The sequence below is a fragment of the Ascaphus truei genome, chromosome 4, assembly GCF_040206685.1.
Source record: "Ascaphus truei isolate aAscTru1 chromosome 4, aAscTru1.hap1, whole genome shotgun sequence".
Classification (NCBI taxonomy): Eukaryota; Metazoa; Chordata; class Amphibia; order Anura; family Ascaphidae; genus Ascaphus; species Ascaphus truei.
The window spans coordinates 72118925-72140160 of NC_134486.1; the positions used below are offsets into that span (position 1 = coordinate 72118925).

General features: G+C 45.4%; 1 protein-coding gene across 1 annotated transcript in view; it reads left to right on the forward strand.

Annotated features, from left to right (window-relative positions):
• The first annotated feature begins 8368 nt into the window (after positions 1 to 8368).
• ANKEF1 (ankyrin repeat and EF-hand domain containing 1) overlaps positions 8369 to 21236 on the forward strand; it is a 29767-nt gene continuing 16899 nt past the window's right edge. The window contains exons 1-5 of the mRNA XM_075596033.1: positions 8369 to 8567; positions 12704 to 13087; positions 14982 to 15181; positions 17107 to 17256; positions 18807 to 18930. Coding sequence (XP_075452148.1) covers positions 12730 to 13087; positions 14982 to 15181; positions 17107 to 17256; positions 18807 to 18930 — 832 coding nt within the window. The 5' untranslated portion in view covers positions 8369 to 8567; positions 12704 to 12729. The remainder of the gene's footprint in view (positions 8568 to 12703; positions 13088 to 14981; positions 15182 to 17106; positions 17257 to 18806; positions 18931 to 21236) is intronic.

Here is a 21236-nt window from a genome sequence, read left to right on the forward strand (position 1 = left end):
CTGTGTGAAACTGTTACCCATATACCCTGCAATCATTATACCCTATCCCTAGTATTCGTGTAATTATTGTCCCCCACCCCCTATTATTCACGCTTTGGCAATACTGAAATGTTCTTTCGTCATGCCAATAAAGCTGATTTGATTTGATTTGATTTGATTTGAGAGAGAGGGTGACAGAGAGAGAGAGAGGGTGACAGAGAGAGAGGGTGACAGAGAGAGAGAGAGGGTGACAGAGAGAGAGAGAGAGGGTGACAGAGAGAGAGAGAGGGTGACAGAGAGAGAGAGAGAGAGAGAGAGGGTGACAGAGAGAGGCAGACAGAGAGAGGGTGAGAGAGAGGCAGACAGAGAGAGGGTGAGAGAGAGAGGCAGACAGAGAGAGGGTGAGAGAGGCAGACAGAGAGAGGGTGAGAGAGAGAGGCAGACAGAGAGAGGTTGAGAGAGAGAGGCAGACAGAGAGAGGGTGAGAGAGAGAGGCAGACAGAGAGAGGGTGAGAGAGAGGGTGAGAGAGAGGCAGACAGAGAGAGGGTGAGAGAGAGAGGCAGACAGAGAGAGGGTGAGAGAGAGGCAGACAGAGAGAGGGTGTGAGAGAGAGAGAGGGTGAGAGAGAGAGGGTGAGAGAGAGAGAGGGTGATAGAGAGAGAGTGAGAGAGACAGAGAGAGAGTGAGAGAGACAGAGAGAGAGTGAGAGAGACAGAGAGAGAGTGAGAGAGACAGAGAGAGAGTGAGAGAGACAGAGAGAGAGTGAGAGATACAGAGAGAGAGTGAGAGAGACAGAGGGTGAGAGAGACAGAGGGTGAGAGAGACAGAGGGTGAGAGAGACAGAGGGTGAGAGAGACAGAGGGTGAGAGAGACAGAGGGTGAGAGAGACAGAGGATGAGAGAGACAGAAAGGGTGAGAGAGACAGAAAGGGTGAGAGAGACAGAGAGGGTGAGAGAGACAGAGAGGGTGAGAGGGGCAGAGGGTGAGAGAGACAGAGAGGGTGAGAGGGGCAGAGGGTGAGAGAGACAGAGAGGGTGAGAGGGGCAGAGGGTGAGAGAGACAGAGAGGGTGATAGAGACAGAGAGGGTGAGAGAGAGAGAGAGGGTGAGAGAGAGAGAGGCAGACAGAGAGAGGGTGAGAGAGAGGCAGACAGAGAGGGTGAGAGGGTGAGAGAGACAGAGAGAGAGAGTGAGAGAGAGTGAGAGAGAGTGAGAGAGACAGAGAGAGAGTGAGAGAGAGTGAGAGAGACAGAGAGAGAGTGAGAGAGAGTGAGAGAGACAGAGAGAGAGTGAGAGAGACAGAGAGAGAGTGAGAGAGACAGAGAGAGAGTGAGAGAGAGTGAGAGAGACAGAGAGAGAGTGAGAGAGAGAGAGTGAGAGAGACAGAGAGAGAGTGAGAGAGACAGAGGGTGAGAGAGACAGAGGATGAGAGAGACAGAAAGGGTGAGAGAGACAGAGAGGGTGAGAGAGACAGAGAGAGGGTGAGAGAGAGACAGAGAGAGGGTGAGAGAGACAGAGAGAGAGTGAGAGAGACAGAGAGAGAGTGAGAGAGACAGAGAGAGAGTGAGAGAGACAGAGAGAGAGTGAGAGAGACAGAGAGAGAGAGAGTGAGAGAGACAGAGGGTGAGAGAGACAGAGACACAGAGACAGAGAGAGAGGGGCAGAGAGGGAGAGGGACAGAGAGGGAGAGGGACAGAGAGGGAGAGGGGGAGAGAGAGGGAGACACAGACACGGGTACACACACACACACACACACACACACACACACACACTGGTACACACACACACTGGTACACACACACACACTGGTACACACACACACTGGTACACACACACACTGGTACACACACACACACACACACACTGGTACACACACACACACAGGTACACACACACACTGGTACACACACACACACTGGTACACACACACACTGGTACACACACACACACTGGTACACACACACACAGACACTGGTACACACACACACAGACACTGGTACACACACACACACACACACACACACACACACACACACACACACACACACACACACACACACACACACACACACACACACACACACACACACACACACTGGTACACACACACACACACACGTACACACACACACACACACACACACACACACACACACACACACACACACACACACACTGGTACACACACACTGGTACACACACACTGGTACACACACACTGGTACACACACACACACACACACACACTGGTACACACACAGACACTGGTACACACTGGTACACACACAGACACTGGTACACACACACACACACACACACACACACACACACACACACACACACACACACACACACACACACACACACACACACAGACACTGGTACACACACACAGACACTGGTACACACACAGACACTGGTACACACACAGACACAGGTACACACACACAGGTACACACACACACTGGTACACACACTGGTACACACACACACTGGTACACACACACACACTGGTACACACACACACACACACTGGTACACACACACACAGTGGGTGAGAGAGAGTGGGTGAGAGAGAGTGGGTGAGAGAGAGAGAGGGTGAGAGAGAGAGAGAGAGAGAGAGAGAGAGGGGTGAGAGAGAGAGAGAGAGAGAGAGAGGGTGACAGAGAGAGAGAGGGTGACAGAGAGAGAGATGGTGACAGAGAGAGAGAGGGTGACAGAGAGATAGAGGGTGACAGAGAGAGAGAGGGTGACAGAGAGAGAGAGAGGGTGACAGAGAGAGAGAGAGAGGGTGACAGAGAGAGAGAGAGAGGGTGACAGAGAGAGAGAGAGGGTGACAGAGAGAGAGAGAGAGAGAGGGTGACAGAGAGAGAGAGGGTGACAGAGAGAGAGAGAGAGGGTGACAGAGAGAGAGAGAGAGAGAGAGGGTGACAGAGAGAGGCAGACAGAGAGAGGGTGAGAGAGAGGCAGACAGAGAGAGGGTGAGAGAGAGAGGCAGACAGAGAGAGGGTGAGAGAGGCAGACAGAGAGAGGGTGAGAGAGAGAGGCAGACAGAGAGAGGGTGAGAGAGAGAGGCAGACAGAGAGAGGGTGAGAGAGAGAGGCAGACAGAGAGAGGGTGAGAGAGAGAGGCAGACAGAGAGAGGGTGAGAGAGAGGGTGAGAGAGAGGCAGACAGAGAGAGGGTGAGAGAGAGAGGCAGACAGAGAGAGGGTGAGAGAGAGGCAGACAGAGAGAGGGTGAGAGAGAGAGAGAGAGAGGGTGAGAGAGAGAGACAGAGAGAGGGTGAGAGAGACAGAGAGAGGGTGAGAGAGACAGAGAGAGAGTGAGAGAGACAGAGAGAGAGTGAGAGAGACAGAGAGAGAGTGAGAGAGACAGAGAGAGAGTGAGAGAGACAGAGAGAGAGAGTGAGAGAGACAGAGAGAGAGTGAGAGAGACACAGAGAGAGAGTGAGAGAGACAGAGGGTGAGAGAGACAGAGGGTGAGAGAGACAGAGGGTGAGAGAGACAGAGGGTGAGAGAGACAGAGGATGAGAGAGACAGAAAGGGTGAGAGAGACAGAAAGGGTGAGAGAGACAGAGAGGGTGAGAGAGAGGGTGAGAGGGGCAGAGGGTGAGAGAGACAGAGAGGGTGAGAGGGGCAGAGGGTGAGAGAGACAGAGAGGGTGAGAGGGGCAGAGGGTGAGAGAGACAGAGAGGGTGAGAGAGACAGAGAGGGTGAGAGACAGAGAGAGGGTGAGAGAGAGAGAGGCAGACAGAGAGAGGGTGAGAGAGAGGCAGACAGAGAGGGTGAGAGAGAGAGAGAGGGTGAGAGGGTGAGAGGGTGGGAGAGACAGAGAGAGAGTGAGAGAGAGTGAGAGAGAGTGAGAGAGAGTGAGAGAGAGTGAGAGAGAGTGAGAGAGACAGAGAGAGAGTGAGAGAGAGTGAGAGAGACAGAGAGAGAGTGAGAGAGACAGAGGGTGAGAGAGACAGAGGATGAGAGAGACAGAAAGGGTGAGAGAGACAGAGAGGGTGAGAGAGACAGAGAGAGGGTGAGAGAGACAGAGAGAGGGTGAGAGAGACAGAGAGAGGGTGAGAGAGACAGAGAGAGGGTGAGAGAGACAGAGAGAGAGTGAGAGAGACAGAGAGAGAGTGAGAGAGACAGAGGGTGAGAGAGACAGAGGGTGAGAGAGACAGAGGGTGAGAGAGACAGAGACACAGAGACAGAGAGAGAGGGACAGAGAGGGAGAGGGACAGAGAGGGAGAGGGACAGAGAGGGAGAGGGACAGAGAGGGAGAGGGACAGAGAGGGAGAGGGGGAGAGAGAGGGAGACACAGACACGGGTACACACACACACACACACACACACACACACACACACACACACACACACACACACACACACACACACACACTGGTACACACACACACTGGTACACACACACACACTGGTACACACACACACTGGTACACACACACACTGGTACACACACACACACACACACACACACTGGTACACACACACACAGGTACACACACACACTGGTACACACACACACTGGTACACACACACACTGGTACACACACACACACACTGGTACACACACACACAGACACTGGTACACACACACACAGACACTGGTACACACACACACACACACACACACACACACACACACACACACACACACACACACAGACACTGGTACACACACACAGACACTGGTACACACACACACACACACACACACACACACATGTACACACACACACATATGTACACACACACACTGGTACATACACACACACACACTGGTACACACACACACACACACTGGTACACACACACACTGGTACACACACACACACACACACAGGTACACACACACGTACACACACACACACACACACACTGGTACACACACACTGGTACACACACACTGGTACACACACACACAGACACTGGTACACACTGGTACACACACAGACACTGGTACACACACACACACACACACACACACACACACACACACACACACACACACACACACACACACACACACAGACACTGGTACACACACACAGACACTGGTACACACACAGACACTGGTACACACACAGACACAGGTACACACACACAGGTATACACACACACTGGTACACACACACACTGGTACACACACACACACTGGTACACACACACACACACTGGTACACACACACACACACTGGTATACACACACACACACACACACACTGGTACACACACACACACACTGGTACACACACACACACACACACACTGGTACACACACACACTGGTACACACACACACTGGTACACACACACACACTGGTACACACACACACACACACTGGTACACACACACACACTGGTACACACACTGGTACACACACACACACTGGTACACACACACACTGGTACACACACACACACTGGTACACACACACACACACTGGTACACACACACACACACTGGTACACACACTGGTACACACACACACACACTGGTACACACACACACTGGTACACACACACTGGTACACACACACTGGTACACACACACACACACACACACACACACACACACACACACACACACACACACACACACACACACAGACACTGGTACACACACACACACTGGTACACACACACACAGACACACACACACAGACACAGGTACACACACACACTGGAGTACAGACAGGCAGCCACGAGCAGGCGGCTTCCCGCCTCCCCCTGCACCCACCCCCGCACCAAGGGGGGGGGGGGGTAGGAGCGCCGGGACGCAAAGATACAAACTGCCGCCTCCCCTCCCCCGGCGGTCAGCCACGGGTTCCCGTGGCAGAATGCGGACATACCGCGCAGCCACCACTGCCCGCCCCCGCGCCCATCTCCCGAACCAAGGGGACAGGGGGGGGAAGGGAGCGCCAGGACAGGAGGCAAAGGATCAAAAACCCACCTCCTATCCCCCCGGGCGGGCAGAGGGGGGGAGAGACCGCGCAGAAGAGCCAGGAGCCGTGGGCAGAGACACACACCACGTGTGCTCTGCCGCAGGAAGCGGAAGCCCCGCCCCCAGGCACGCTGGCCCTGCCCCCAGCCCCCAGCCACCCTGGCCCTAAACCCCCCCCCCACGGCGCCCTTCCATCCATTCCCACATGCCGGGCCTTGGTGAAGGATGATGCCGGGGGCGGGGCTTAATGCCGGGATGCAGGGGCTTGGCCAACAAGGTAGGAAACTGCCGGGGGGGGGGGGAGGCATTAAAAAAAAAAAAATACTTACCAGCGGGGCTGCTGCAGTCTCCTCCGCGCCGCCGCAGACTCGCGCACTGCGCACAGCGAACCGCAGCTAATTACTCGCGCACCGCCGGCAACAAAAAAAAAAACGGGGACACATTGAGGAAAATCCGGGACATTTCCGGTACACACAGAAAACCGGTACAGCTCCCGAAAAACCGGGACTGTACCGGCAAAAGGGGGACGGGTGGTCACCCTAATTAAGCTTCTATAATAGTGTATGGTGCGTAAACAAAACAATGAATACATTCAGGAGTCATATTTTCATGATACTAGGTGGCACTAAGTAGCCCTACTTTTCCATTTATACACTAGGAGTACCAATACTTTGTTTATTTACAAATCTACAGTTCAACCTCTTTTTTTGAAGAAATAGGTACTGTATTTATTTAGTGCTTACAAAATCTCTTTTATGATAACACTGTTTGTAAGGTGTTCTATATGCAGGGAAATTGTAGATCTCTTTCATGCTGTGTTTGACTAATGATGGCAGCACTCATGGTGTTCAAAGAGATGAAGGGATAAGGATAAGAACTACCAGGGAACATGTGAATTAGGCAGACCCAGAGTCAATTCAAACAGACTTATTTTTACACAAGTAATATTTTTATTTTACAAGGAATTAAATCTTTCTGAGGTTGCCAATTGCCCACTACGTGGGACTGTCCTGTTTTAGGCCTTGGACATAGTAAGTTCAAGCTCGCTGAGGCGGGCTGAGCCGCGCTGAGCAGATGCACAAACCCCCTGCATCTGTCATCAGTGCGGCTATAGTTTCCCCCTCCGCATGCGTGCTGATGCGTGCGGAGGCTGAGAAACTTTGCAGAGATAGGCAAGTTTCAAATTTGCCGCTCGGGGAAGCGGAGGAGCGGTCACGTGACCGCTCCCATCCAATGGGAGCGAGGGACTAGGCCCGCCTCCCGCTCCGCCTCCTGACACGCCTCCCCTCTGCCTCTGCTCGGCCTCCTCCCCACCCCCAGAGCGCGCTCACTGCCTCGCCTGCAAGGACAGAAAAAAGCTCAATTTTCAGCAGGCGAGGCAGAGCAGGAGCGCGGCTCAGTGCGGCTGAACCCTCTATGTCCCAGGCCTAAGGGGCACTCCTTCCTAGGACCAAAGTGAACTCATGCCAGTGACACGTTTCAGAGGTCTCATCTACGTGATGGATACTATTCTTTTACTCAATTCTGACACCGAAATATGTTTAACATAATAATTAAGGAGGGGTTTCATTTCCTCTGGCTGCCGCTTCACTGTGTGATCAGCAAGTGCGTGTACAGTCAGAGTCCCCTCTCGCCAGGAACTCTGGGCCGGCTTGATCGTGGAGCCATTGGTGCCACTGCACCGGCGCTTGCAGAGGCCCTGCTCTCTCCCCCGGGACTCCGTCTATGGACCAGCACCAGCGCCAGCCCACCCAGGTGGCGATCATGGAAGCCTGGCCCAACTTCTAGTGGGGCCCAACCTTTGTGTCAGGACCACTCGGGTAGGCTCCCTCCAGCACTGCAACCACGCACAGGTAAGACTGGGGAGCGTGGGCAGCCCGCAGTCACAGCGTGCACCGTTCCTGCTCCTCCTCTTAGCCTACTCTGTACTTGTCAGAGGACAGATAAAGTTAAGAAAACAGCTGATTGACAAACATCTCTTCCCATTTAGAGGCAACTAGTAAATTCAACTTGTAACTCATTTCCCTAAAAATGACAGCATCTAAAACTTTGCAATAAGCATTGTTAGATTTGTTTAGCGAGTGGTACCTTTTATTGTTAGGCATGTTTTCTGTCCCACTATTTGGGATTGCACCTTTGCAATGTCAATAACTGTTACTGCAGATTATTGCACTTTAAATCCCTTACATCCCTATGTGTGATACAGTAACAAGGGATTCTCTCTCCTAGGGTTTGACCTGACAGGCTTGTATACAGAGCAGTGGCCGTCTGGAAGCTCAGAAACAACACATACAGATCTGCTTTGCTTGCAGGTTTGGCACATAATGATGTTGTTGGTAGCAAAATCTGTGGAACTCCTCCCTGGTGCAACACGCCGCTGGGCCCTCTAGCGGCGAACATGATTACTGCAGACACACAGCCTGTCTGCTGCAGTGTTCGGTTGCCATGGAAATAGAACTCTGCGTCCCTTCCTTAACAATCAGGTCCGGGTGTAAAATTCTGCTGCTGCTGCCTGCCGGGTTCGGAGCGCGAGGCACCCTGTCACCGTGCAGGGGGCACAGACAAGCTGCGGGGAGACATGCGCCGGCCACACGGGCTGATCTGCGGGGCCGTAGATCCGCTACTCTGATAGACCAGGTGAACCAGGTTTAAACTCATCTCACTGAGCTTCCACCGGTCATTATGGGCATTGGCACTTCTAGAGTCTGATGCCAAGAATGTATAGCACTTCTACTATGCTTCCACTTCTACATTTGTATGTGTATAAATACACATACACACTTACAGAGAGAGATTTGAGTTGCATATTTAAGAACCATTTATCCAGACATATAACTTTAAATTAAATATGCGCACAGCTATAAAAGTCATATTTTCATGAAAACAATTACAAGAAAGAACATGGAGCAATTATTGTTATTATATGTAAGAGTAGGAAGCATGTGCTGGTATCAGATTCTAAATGTAGGATCCTTTTATTGTTTTGTGAGTGTACTGTAGATTAAGATTGATTTACTTTTTGTTCTTTTCAACATTTCTGTGTTGCTGTTCTTTAACTGGACTCATCTAGTGGTTGCAAATGACAATGCAACATTTACTGTACCATAATTAGCACTGCCCCCCTGCTGCCAGTCACTGGCACCCACTGTACTGTAATAACATTATCACTGCCCCCCTGCTGCCAGTCACTGGCACCCACTGTACTGTAATAACATTATCACTGCCCCCCTGCTGCCAGTCACTGGCACCCACTGTACTGTAATAACATTATCACTGCCCCCTGCTGCCAGTCACTGGCACTCACTGTACTGTAATAACATTATCACTGCCCCCCTGCTGCCAGTCACTGACACCCCCTGTACTGTAATAACATTATCACTGCCCCCTGCTGCCAGTTACTGACAACCCCTGTACTGTAATAACATTATCACTGGCACCCCCTGTACTGTAATAACATTATCACTGCCCCCTGCTGCCAGTTACTGACAACCCCTGTATTGTAATAACATTATCACTGCCCCCCTGTACTGTAATAACATTATCACTGGCACCCCCTGTACTGTAATAACATTATCACTGCCACCCTGCTGCCAGTCACTCTGATGCCAGTCACTGACACCCCCTGTACTGTAATAACATTATCACTGCCCCCCTGCTGCCAGTCGCTGACACCCCCTGTACTGTAATAACATTATCACTGCCCCCCTGCTGCCAGTTACTGACACCCCCTGTACTGTAATAACATTATCACTGGCACCCCCTGTACTGTAATAACATTATCACTGCCTCCCTGCTGCCAGTCACTGACACCCCCTGTACTGTAATAACATTATCACTGCCCCCCTGCTGCCAGTCACTGGCACCCCCTGTACTGTAATAACATTATCACTGCCTCCCTGCTGCCAGTTACTGACACCCCCTGTACTGTAATAACATTATCACTGCCCCCCTGCTGCCAGTCACTGGCACCCATTGTACTGTAATAACATTATCACTGCCCCCCTGCTGCCAGTCACTCTGATGCCAGTCACTGACACCCCCTGTACTGTAATAACTTTATCACTGCCCTCCTGCTGCCAGTCACTGACACCCCCTGTACTGTAATAACATTATCACTGCCCCCCTGCTGCCAGTCACTCCGATGCCAGTCACTGACACCCCCTGTACAGTAATAACATTATCACTGCCTCCCTGCTGCCAGTCACTGGCACCCCCTGTACTGTAATAACATTAGCACTGCCCCCCTGCTGCCAGTCACTGGCACCCCCTGTACTATAATAACATTATCACTGCCCCCCTGCTGCCAGTCACTGGCACCCACTGTAATGTAATAACAGTATCACTGCCCCCCTGCTGCCAGTCACTGGCACCCCCTGTACTGTAATAACATTATCACTGCCCCCCTGCTGCCAGTCACTCTGATGCCAGTCGCTGACACCCCCTGTACTGTGATTACATTATCAGTGCCCACCTGCTGCCAGTCACTGACACCCCCTGTACTGTAATAACATTATCACTGCCCCCCTGCTGCCAGTCACTGGCACCCCCTGTACTGTAATAACATTATCACTGACACCCCCTGTACTGTAATAACATTATCACTGCCCCCCTGCTACCAGTCACTCTGATGCCAGTCACTGACACCCCCTGTACTGTAATAACAGTATCACTGCCTCCCTGCTGCCAGTCACTGACACCCCCTGTACTATAATAACATTATCACTGTCCCCCTGCTGCCAGTCACTGGCACCTTCTGTACTGTAATAACAGTATCACTGCCCCCCTGCTGCCAGTCACTGACACCCCCTGTACTGTGATTACATTATCAGTGCCCCCCTGCTCCCAGTCACTGACACCCCCTGTACTGTAATAACATTATCACTGCCCCCTGCTGCCAGTCACTGGCACCCCCTGTACTGTAATAACATTATCACTGACACCCCCTGTACTGTAATAACATTATCACTGCCCCCCTGCTGCCTGTCACTGGCACCCACTGTACTGTAATAACATTATCACTGACACCCCCTGTACTGTAATAACATTATCACTGCCCCCCTGCTGCCAGTCACTCTGATGCCAGTCACTGACACCCCCTGTACTGTAATAACAGTATCACTGCCTCCTTGCTGCCAGTCACTGACACCCCCTGTACTGTAATAACATTTGTCACTGTCCCCCTGCTGCCAGTCACTGGCACCCCCTGTACTGTAAAAACAGTATCACTGCCCCCTGCTGCCAGTCACTGACACCCCCTGTACTGTAATAATAGTATCACTGCCCCCCTGCTGCCAGTCACTGACACCCCCTGTACTGTAATAATAGTATCACTGCCCCCCTGCTGCCAGTCACTGGCACCCACTGTACTGTAATAACATTATCACTGTCCCCCTGCTGCCAGTCACTGGCACCCCCTGCACTGTAATAACATTATCACTGTCCCCCTGCTGCCAGTCACTGGCACCCCCTGTACTGTAATAACATTATCACTGGCACCCCCTGTACTGTAATAACATTATCACTGGCACCCCCTGTACTGTAATAACATTATCACTGGAACCCCCTGTCCTGTACTATCAGGGGACCCTTCTATCAGTCATGGATATCCCTGCTTCAGGAAATATTACAAATTCAGAATATATACTTATAGGAAGTATTCATTTTTTTAAATTATTATTACTTGAATTTTTATTGAATTGTTTTCAAAGATTATGGGGAAAGGGTACATAAAAATTCATTTTTAACAGGTGAAAGTGGATTAAAGCTCTAGTAACCACATTTATTGCATGTGTACTATTGTACTGTATTAACACTTAGGCATATCATATTTTTAATGTTCATTTAATGTAATTATCCATAGAAATATTTGGTGACGTGAAGCATACTGGGCAGAATTTGAAAGCTTCTTTCAGAGAGATCTGAGATACAAATGCAGGGGATTTCTAAAACTTTCATTCACTTGGATTGGAATGAGGGAATTTTTGCTACTTTCCTGTTATCCGGAGCCATATTCAAAAAACATATTCCAAAACGACGAATCTACTGTACACAATAACTGCACTGTACACAATAACTTCACAAATCTACTGTACACAATAATAACTTCACTGTACTTCACAAATCTACTGTAATTTTGACAAATGAGAATGAACAACTTCAGTTTACCTCGTACCGAAGAAGAAGCAATGGCGCTCTTACAAGAGAAAGGTGTACTGACAGCTGGTCTAATGTGTAAAAATGGTCACGAAATGAAGCTGTACTTTGGCTCCAGTATTTTCTGGGATTGCAGGAAGTATTCTTGCCGGAAGAAGGTCAACATCCGCACCGGAAATTGGTTCACGGATAGTCGTCTACCCTTTGTGACAGGCGTTCGTTTCTTCTATTGCTGGGCCAAGGAATTGACGTCGATAAAGTCATATTTGGCCGAATTCATTTGGAGGCAGCACGTGGGAGACGAGGACGTATTTGAGTCACTGTTGAAAGCACTGAAAGTTTTTTGGCCTCCGGAATCTCAATTATAATTGTTATAAATAAATAAATAAGTTGTTTTTAATAATAAAGAAGTTCTTTTGAAGATGGCTCAGGATAACAGGAAAGTACCGATTTTTTTTTTTAGGAAGAGAGCAGAAAAATTATATGTTTTTCAGTTATAATTCAGCAAGTCTCCCTGATAAGTAGAGAGAGTTTGACGACATGATATGATATATTTAAATATTTATGCTAATCACTAAACTATGACTAAATACTATTTTGCTTTCTTTCCAAACTTGTAGCCCTACAGAAGTAGAAGAGTGCTAAGATGACATCAACGGGGACTGTGACTGAAGGAAGACTAGAAACTTTACAGATCTACAAAGTTCTTCAATGTGTTCGAGAACATGACAAGGACCAGATAGAAAAGCTGATCAGACTTGGAGTTCCAGACCTTATAAATCTCACCGAACCACATCATGGAGATGGAGTTCTACATTTGGCTGCGGTAGCAAATAATGTTGATATGTGCAACTTCTTGCTGAATTTAGGAGCCCGCACTGATGTTCAGGACCTGAATGGATGCACCGCTGCTATGAAGGCAGCAGAACTAGGCCATGACCTAGTCTTAGAGCTTCTCGTGGAGTCACAGGCCGACATGACTATTGTTGATAAGGAAGGGAAAGGTAATTATTGTTAATATGCATATGCTGCTATTTACTGTATTATCGGCTAGAATTTGAGGCCGTGTTTCACCAACACACGAGAACCACTTTGAACTTTGTCATGTGACGTGTCTTTTTCTTGGCAACGAGGAACCTTTTGTAGAAATAATGTTAAGTGAAAGGACTAAAGTAAATGAGGAAGTTTCGCCATTATTATAAAAAGTGCAATCCCAGCGAACTGTAGGACCAAAGTGAAACAATGGCAGTGACATGTTTATAGGGTTCAAGTTAAATGTAGGTAATAAAATGAATTTTCAAAATGCTTTTTGGCCAACATGGCAACTTCAGTTTCAAACCCCACTGTGGCAATGAAAGGGCAGTCATGCTTACCAGGCCCCTTTTTTTCTACCAGGAGGGGAAGCAGGGGGTCTTTGATCTGTACTGCATTAATACAGGGACCTTCTGGTTCCCCAGATTCTGGTAAAGGTAAGTACGGTACTTCCGGGTCTTTAAATCCCCTTCATCACATGGGCCAATAAGAACCCACTCCCCCTACCTCCTATGTTAAGGGCAACACCTCTTTTGCATATCATTAGTCGGAAAAAAAATAACCATACATTATTTAAGAAGTTGCACTGGGTTAACATTATATTATCTGCTTTAGTGCCTACGCATTTTGATTAACCTAATGTGAGTTTAACATTAGGTTAAGTAGCCAAATGGAGCTTAGTGCATCCTGCGCAATGAATCTGACTACATCTGGCACACAGTTGTCCCACTTGCCAGCATTTTATCCACAAATTCCTGAAGCACATGTGGTTCTTGCTAAGAGACCTATTCAATATACTTCGGCAAACAATGTCTCACCTCTTCCCACAAAGAATTTGTAAATGTTTGACCTAATTCAATAAAAAAAAAACATGGGTACATTTTTTAGGGAAGAGACAGCTATGAATATTTCACAAACCGGAAAAGAATGCCAATAAAAGGGCCGAAGGGGTCACATTATTTAACATTTTCACTACTTACACTATAGTTTTCACTATTTTCTATCTTTACTACTGACGATACCAGGTATATAATTTAAGTAATAATCCCCAAATGCAGGACCCCATGGCCTAACTCCATGTGATGCCACCCGTGTCCCTCGATGAGCCATTCTCAATCTTGCATGAATCCCACGGTCCTATCTTGCTTATAGAATAAACCTCTCTGGATATTGGTTTTAAAAAATACAACTATGACGAGGGTGCCATTTTTTTCACGATGTCATCGTATAAACTTTTATTCTTTCATTCACTTCTTTCTTCATAAACCGACGTTCTTCAACGGCCTCGCTCTGACATTGGCTGCCGTTGTGTGTGAGAGCCGTGGCATTAAATGTGGTAGGTGGCCACTTACTTGGTAAATCAGCCCATCAGATTGGTTGATTTATCCACTTCTTTACCAGTTACACCAATGACGCAGGACAGTGATTCCCAAATCTAGACCACAGGTTCCTCCAACAGGTCAGGTTTGAAGGATATCCCTGCTTCAGCACTGGTCGCTCAGTCAAAGACTGAGCCACTGATTGAGCCACCTGTGCTGAAGCAGGGATATCCTTCAAACCTGACCTGTTAGGGTTACCTAAGGACTAGAGCTGAGAATCACTGATGTATACGTATTAGGACATTGATGATGTAACGAGACAAACAAACGGCCAAAGCTGCCTCTTGGAATGTATTGATTCGGACGCTTCATGTGAATTGCTTAAGTGAAATGCTTACCAAGTCAGCCACATTTTTGTGGTTTTGCTCAATAATTGTGCAAATATTTTAAAACCGAAAGGTTGATTATTAGATAATGTTATGTCTTTGGATATTTTAACTAATCGTTCTCTTCAAATGATTCTCTTTTTTTTTTCTATTTCCCGTAGGAGTTTTATTCTATTGCATTTCACCCACCAAGCGGCATGTACGATGTCTTCATATTGTCCTTGAGTGGGGAGCTGATGTTAACAACTGTACAACGGAAGGAATACCAGTTCTCCTGAAGGCTTGTGAAGAAGCACAGAAGTGCACAGAAATGTGTCTGAGTCTATTGGAAAGAGGAGCTAATCCCAATGCTCTCAATCCAGTAGGAATTTCCCTTTACAAATGTTATATATAACAGTGAATACAGAATCAGGATCATTTTTAAAGATCTTACCGCACTCTGTTTAGATAATTATAGTCAATGTAGTTTCTCTTCGCAAGGTGCTTTGTTTAAACTCAGAGCTTGATATCTTCGGTTGCCGAGTCTTATACACCAGACATTTTAGCATAATAAACTGTTTATGTGCAGGCTGCAAACGCACAACGTTGCGGGAATCTCCCTTCCTTTCGATCCCCGAAATGTTGTGCGTTTGCAGCCTGCAACTAAAACAGTTTCTTATGCTAAAATGTCTTGTGTAAGACTTTATTATAATAGTGCGGCAACCGAAGATATCCAGCTCCAAGTTTTAACAGTGAATACATAATGCAGGCATTATACTTATACATAAAGATCCCTTAATGCAGCTGAACATGTTAAAAAAAAAAAAACTTTACTGTTGATGAAAGAATGGAGGCAAAGAGTGGTGTGAATAACCGCATCTTAAACACAGACAAAAATCATCACGGAGACCAATGGGATTTTTTCTTTCCTAAATCTGGAGCAGCGTTTTTGCTTATTTGCCACAATTTTCTGCAGTCTAGAAAAAGAAGGAAAGGAGTTGAATTATAGTCCTACTGTGTGCTTACATAGACCTTGACAGTGGGGCTAATAATCAAAATGAGTGATAATCACGTGGCTGCAATACTGTGAATTAGTAATGAAGAGCAAAAAGAGAAATGAAGAACCCAGCAAAGTATGCTCTTGCAAATAATTCTCTTTAAAAGCACACCACACATACAGCTTAGCATGCATTTACAAATCAGTTACAACATATATCACTGTTCTGTTAATTTCCCAGTAATTAAAAGGTGAATGAATGTGGGTATTGGCTGTGAATGAGACCACTTGTATTTATTAACTGGATAGTTCAGACTCACAGGTGCTTAAAGGATCCAATAATCCTAGCCTGAAACAGACTAAAGGGACAATAGGTAAGGGTTTAAAAGGAGCAATCCATGCAATATCCTACATGTTTTTTATTTATTTTTTTATAATAAATCAGTTCTGTAGTATTAAATAACATTTATTACCTTTTTTTAATTCAACTCGTAATGCCATTTTTAATGAGTTTTAATAGAATGAGCTTCGTTTGATTTCTATAACAGGTTTTTAAAGCTGCAGTTCAGTCAATATCCTGCATGTGTGTTTTGTTTTTAATGAATCAGTTCTGTAGTAAGAATTTTCTGTTTTAAAAAAAACAACTTTGAAAGACCAATGTTCTTGTATTCTATTTTAACAGCCATTTGCTAAGGCACTGCCCCTTCATGTCCTGTCACGAGCCCTGGCACACCCCTTTGTCAGCATTGCCCTCCCTCTAGCACATGTCAGTGCAGGAGTGCTCATGAATATTCATGAGCTTAGAGTGAGTGACAGAAGCAGAAGAAAAACATATCCCTTCACTAATGATGTCACCAAATTTCGCCGATCAATACATGGAGAACGAATTGACCTGCAGCTATACAGTTCTTTAGGTAATTAGAGATTGCCCACATGAAACTATTGAAGTAAAAAAATTAATTAAAAAAAAAAAAAAAGATTGAACTGCAGCTTTAACACACTTCCCCAGCAGTGCAAGATCTTTGCAACACTTTCCTGTTTGGGATAATTTGTTGCCAACATTCCCAGCAGTTTGAGCTGCAAACTGTAACAATAGATAATGTCACCTTAGTAATATAAGAATACATTGTAGCTGCTGAGTTACACTGACTGAAGGATTGAGTGAAACTTTAAGGTGGCCAACAAATGAACCCTGGGAAGCAGGATTTTGCTGATCTATCACATGAGAACTTATTGAACGGCATCTTATATTAGTTTTCAATAAAAGGTAAAAAAAAAAAAGTAAATGCATCCTTCCATGCTATTTTTAGGCAACAGGCCGCAGTGCTTTAATAGAAGCAGCAAGAGAAGGAGCCCTGGAAGTTGTACGCAGCATCCTGGAGAAGGGCGGAGATGTGAATGCTATAGATCATCAAAGATATCATGCCGTACATTTTGCTGCCAAAGGAGGGTTTTTTGAGGTATCGTCACATTCCAACTATTACCTCTACTAGTCCATTTCCTTTATGTGTGTGTGTGTGTGTGTGTGTGTGTGTGTGTGCGTGTGCGTGTGCGTGTGTGTGTGTGTGTGCGTGTGTGTTTGTGTGTGTGTATCAAGAGGTACTAGTGTGCTGATGCAATTGCGACATATTAGGAAGTGTGTTTCACCGGTTTTAGAAATTGGCACGTGCAGCTAGTATTCTGTGCTAAAAAAAAGATTTCCGCTTCCTGTAAGGGGATGAAGAAAGCCACACAGAAAATATCAACAAAAGTTGCACAAGCCTCACATTACTTAATACATAGACCTGCACCAATATGCAAATATAAACTCACCCTAATTCTTCCCACAATCCCTCATCTCGTCGCAGGCAGACACACATCCCAGAAAATGGCGCAAGCAAGATTATAGAAATAGAGGCACTCCACTGGTCTTCCAAAGGTTATAAACAAGATTAATACATAGACACTGCGTATCGCAGGTGTATGTTAGCGCGAGTTGCAACAAAATACGGCATGTGCCCGATTATAGGGTGACCCTGAATATAAGGTGACCCTTCTACTTCCAGAAGTAGCTGGAAAGAAAAAAAGCTTTCGATCCTGTGTAGGCTATTAACACAGTAGCCGTCTGCGCATGCGCGAGGAGTCGCGTGTTCGTTCTCACGCAGGCGCAGACTACTACTGTGTTAATTGCATACACAGGAGCAGATGTGCACTCAGCAGCAGAGCCCGATTATAAGGCGAGTGTGGACTTTTCACTATAACTTTATTTTAAAAAAAACTCGCCTTATAATCGGGCAAAACCGGTAATTACTTTGCGCCTGAATTTCATTTGATACATAGAGCCCCATGGTTTTAAGAGAGCCGTAGTCACCTAAAGATATATATATATATTTTAATTATATATTTTATATATATATTAGTCATTTGACTGTGTTTGAAGATTTGGTTCACTTATTTAGGAATAATACATAAACCTTATTATCTGTAGTTATTCTCTTTTCCAAATGTTGGTAGTTTTCACATACGGAAGAAGTGTGTTACTTCTTACAAGTAGCCATATCTTACTTTCCTGTTTTACATTATCAAACAAAAGTGCGAGAACAGAGTTTACTTTTTTTTTTATCGCAATGTTACAATTGAAGATTGCATAACTGTTCAAGAAATGCCATCAAAATTGTACACATGCCCCTTGTCAATAACTTCTATGCAACCTTCTCCCACTATCCCCTAACAAAGCCGTGTCCTGACTTGGCGTAAAAGAACAAAATTGTTATGTTCCACCTGATCATTTCAAAACTGTAATGTAATTAAAATCACATATACAGTAGGGCCATATTTAAGGGGTGGTAAGCCACAATACACCTTAAGGTGTTGTGAGGTGTCTTTTGGCTTAGCAATGTTTATTAAATATGGTCCACAGATTTTGAGCCACATGTGAATCCAATTATTGCAGAGATACAAAGACTTAAATGCAACAGCCATATCAGACATGAATGAGGATAGGACTGAAAGTACTCCTTCTGCCTTGTAGATATTGAAGGTTTTGTCTGCTTACAATGGAGACCTGGGGATTATTGCTATGGATGGAAACACAGCCCTTCACCATGCTGGAGGTGGTGGCTTTGCAGAATGTTGCAAATTTTTAGGACAAAGAGGTATGAAATAATATTTACTACTATATGATACTGATCACAGCTTTGAACATTACGTAATAGAACATTCCATTGATTTAGATTCTTCTAATTTTTTCTTAGGGAGAAATAAAATTAAGTTTTTTTTTACTGCTTTCTCATATGGGAAGGAATCAGTTTGGGCCTGTGTAATTAAAATAACATTTTACAGCAGTTAAATATCTTTTGGGTCATGGATCTTGCACCTTATATACCCTACCAGCTTTTAAACCGCACATTCACTGTATCTTAACCTGAATTTGTAAGGTTAAAATATGTGTATTTGAATTGTTTTTCAGATTATAAAGGAGAACTACATAATTTACATTATTTTCAATAGAGCACTCTACCACATACACTGCATACACAGTACTGATGTGATCTTTTTAAAGTAGTTTACTTAAGTAATAACCTTTGCTAACATCACTTTAGCTGTGAAAGCAAGTGAAATACTAGAGGGAACAGCATTCACCCGGTGAGTATGAATGCCTCGTTCTTAATTACAACGAAACCTGATTCTTTTTATTTGTCTCACAACGAAACCAGATCCTTAATCCCAGACTTGGATGCTAAGGGGCTTTGGATATCTGCCTGCATATCAGAACCACATTGGGAAATAATACTTTCCAGACTGGGGTTGTCCTATGCAGAATGATATACAGACCCTCTCAAATAGCCCTTTTACTGTATTGTCAAAATGTTACCTTAGAGACTCATTATTTACTGTACATTCTTGGAACAAATGTTGTTTTGACCCAAGTCTTTTTGTAAGTGAATCATTGGTTTGAAATATTTATTTATTGTCACATGTAAATGTTTAAACCCAGGATGACACAATAGCGATTACTCTCCTTTTTCCGGCTATGGCATGTGGCATGGACATTGGTTTCTGTTACTTTGCTTTTATTTTGGTTTTGGGCTTTGGATATAATAACCCATGAATGGTTTCAAGCTTTTGATCACTAACCTAATATTGGGACTTATGCTGAAAGCTTGAACAAGTATGCCAGCAATGAATATCAGAGCATTAAATAGTAACCAAGAACAGACACAATTACTACTTTTTAATAAAATGTAAGGTTTAGCTCTACTGTGCAGGCTAAATGTATTCAACATTTATAGAGTTACATAATATGGCCCTATTTAGTAGATTTCTATTGCACTATGACTTTATGACATTATGACTTTACTTAAAAATTAAATTTTGGTCACATGCGGTTGTATGTTTTCTGAACCTGTGGTTGGCCATCTTGGATTTAGGGTATGAGCTAAAACACTAATCTTTACTAATGTTGACACATTTTAGAAATAGAAAATAATTGTAAGAATTCTGCTATGCTCATAAATTAAGAAAAAATGGAATTAAGGCTATAAAAGTCAAAGATCACAAAAATATTAAAAATATATATATTTCTTATAGTCCCCATGCTGATAAATTGGTGCACATTTTCCAAACAAAAGTGTAATATTTACATGTGCCTTCCATCCCCCCTCGAAAGCCTCCCGCCCGGGCCTAAAAAAGGTGGGTCATCCAACTCCCCCTCCATTTTTCGTATTGTTATCCGTAACTCGTATCCTTAAAAGGTCCATTGAGTTACGAGGTCCTCACATTTAGGTGAGAAATAGCAGATCGATATATTTGAACGGACGTTAGGCTTACTCATATACAAATCATATGGCAATAAGCAGTTTCGCTAACAACGGAGATCCTTAGACTTCTGTTCATGGTAGCGCATCATAATAGTGCAACGATATTTAAAGCTGCGTTCAAGCAATATCCTACAACTGTTTTTTTTTTAAATTAATCAGTTCTGTACTATTATTTATTTATAAAATATTTTACCAGGAAGTAATACATTGAGAGTTACCTCTCGTTTTCAAGTATGTCCTGGGCACAGAGTTAAGACAAATAATACATGTTTACAAATACAGTTACATAATGAGCAGGGTATACATTATATACAAGACATTGCGTGCACAGTTAAAGATAATAAATATTATGGGCATATGAAACAGTTACAGACCAGATTAAAATGTGTGACAGCCTTAGATTTGAAAGAACTTAAACTGGTGGTGGATGTGAGAGTCTCTGGTAGGTTGTTCCAGTTTTGGGGTGCACGATAAGAGAAGGAGGAGCGGCCGGATACTTTGTTGAGCCTTGGGACCATGAACAGTCTTTTGGAGTCTGATCTCAGATGATAGGTGCTGCATGTGGTAGGGGTGAGGAGCTTGTTCAGGTAGCTGGGTAGCTTGCCCATAAAGAATTTTAAGGCAAGACAGGAAAGGTGAAC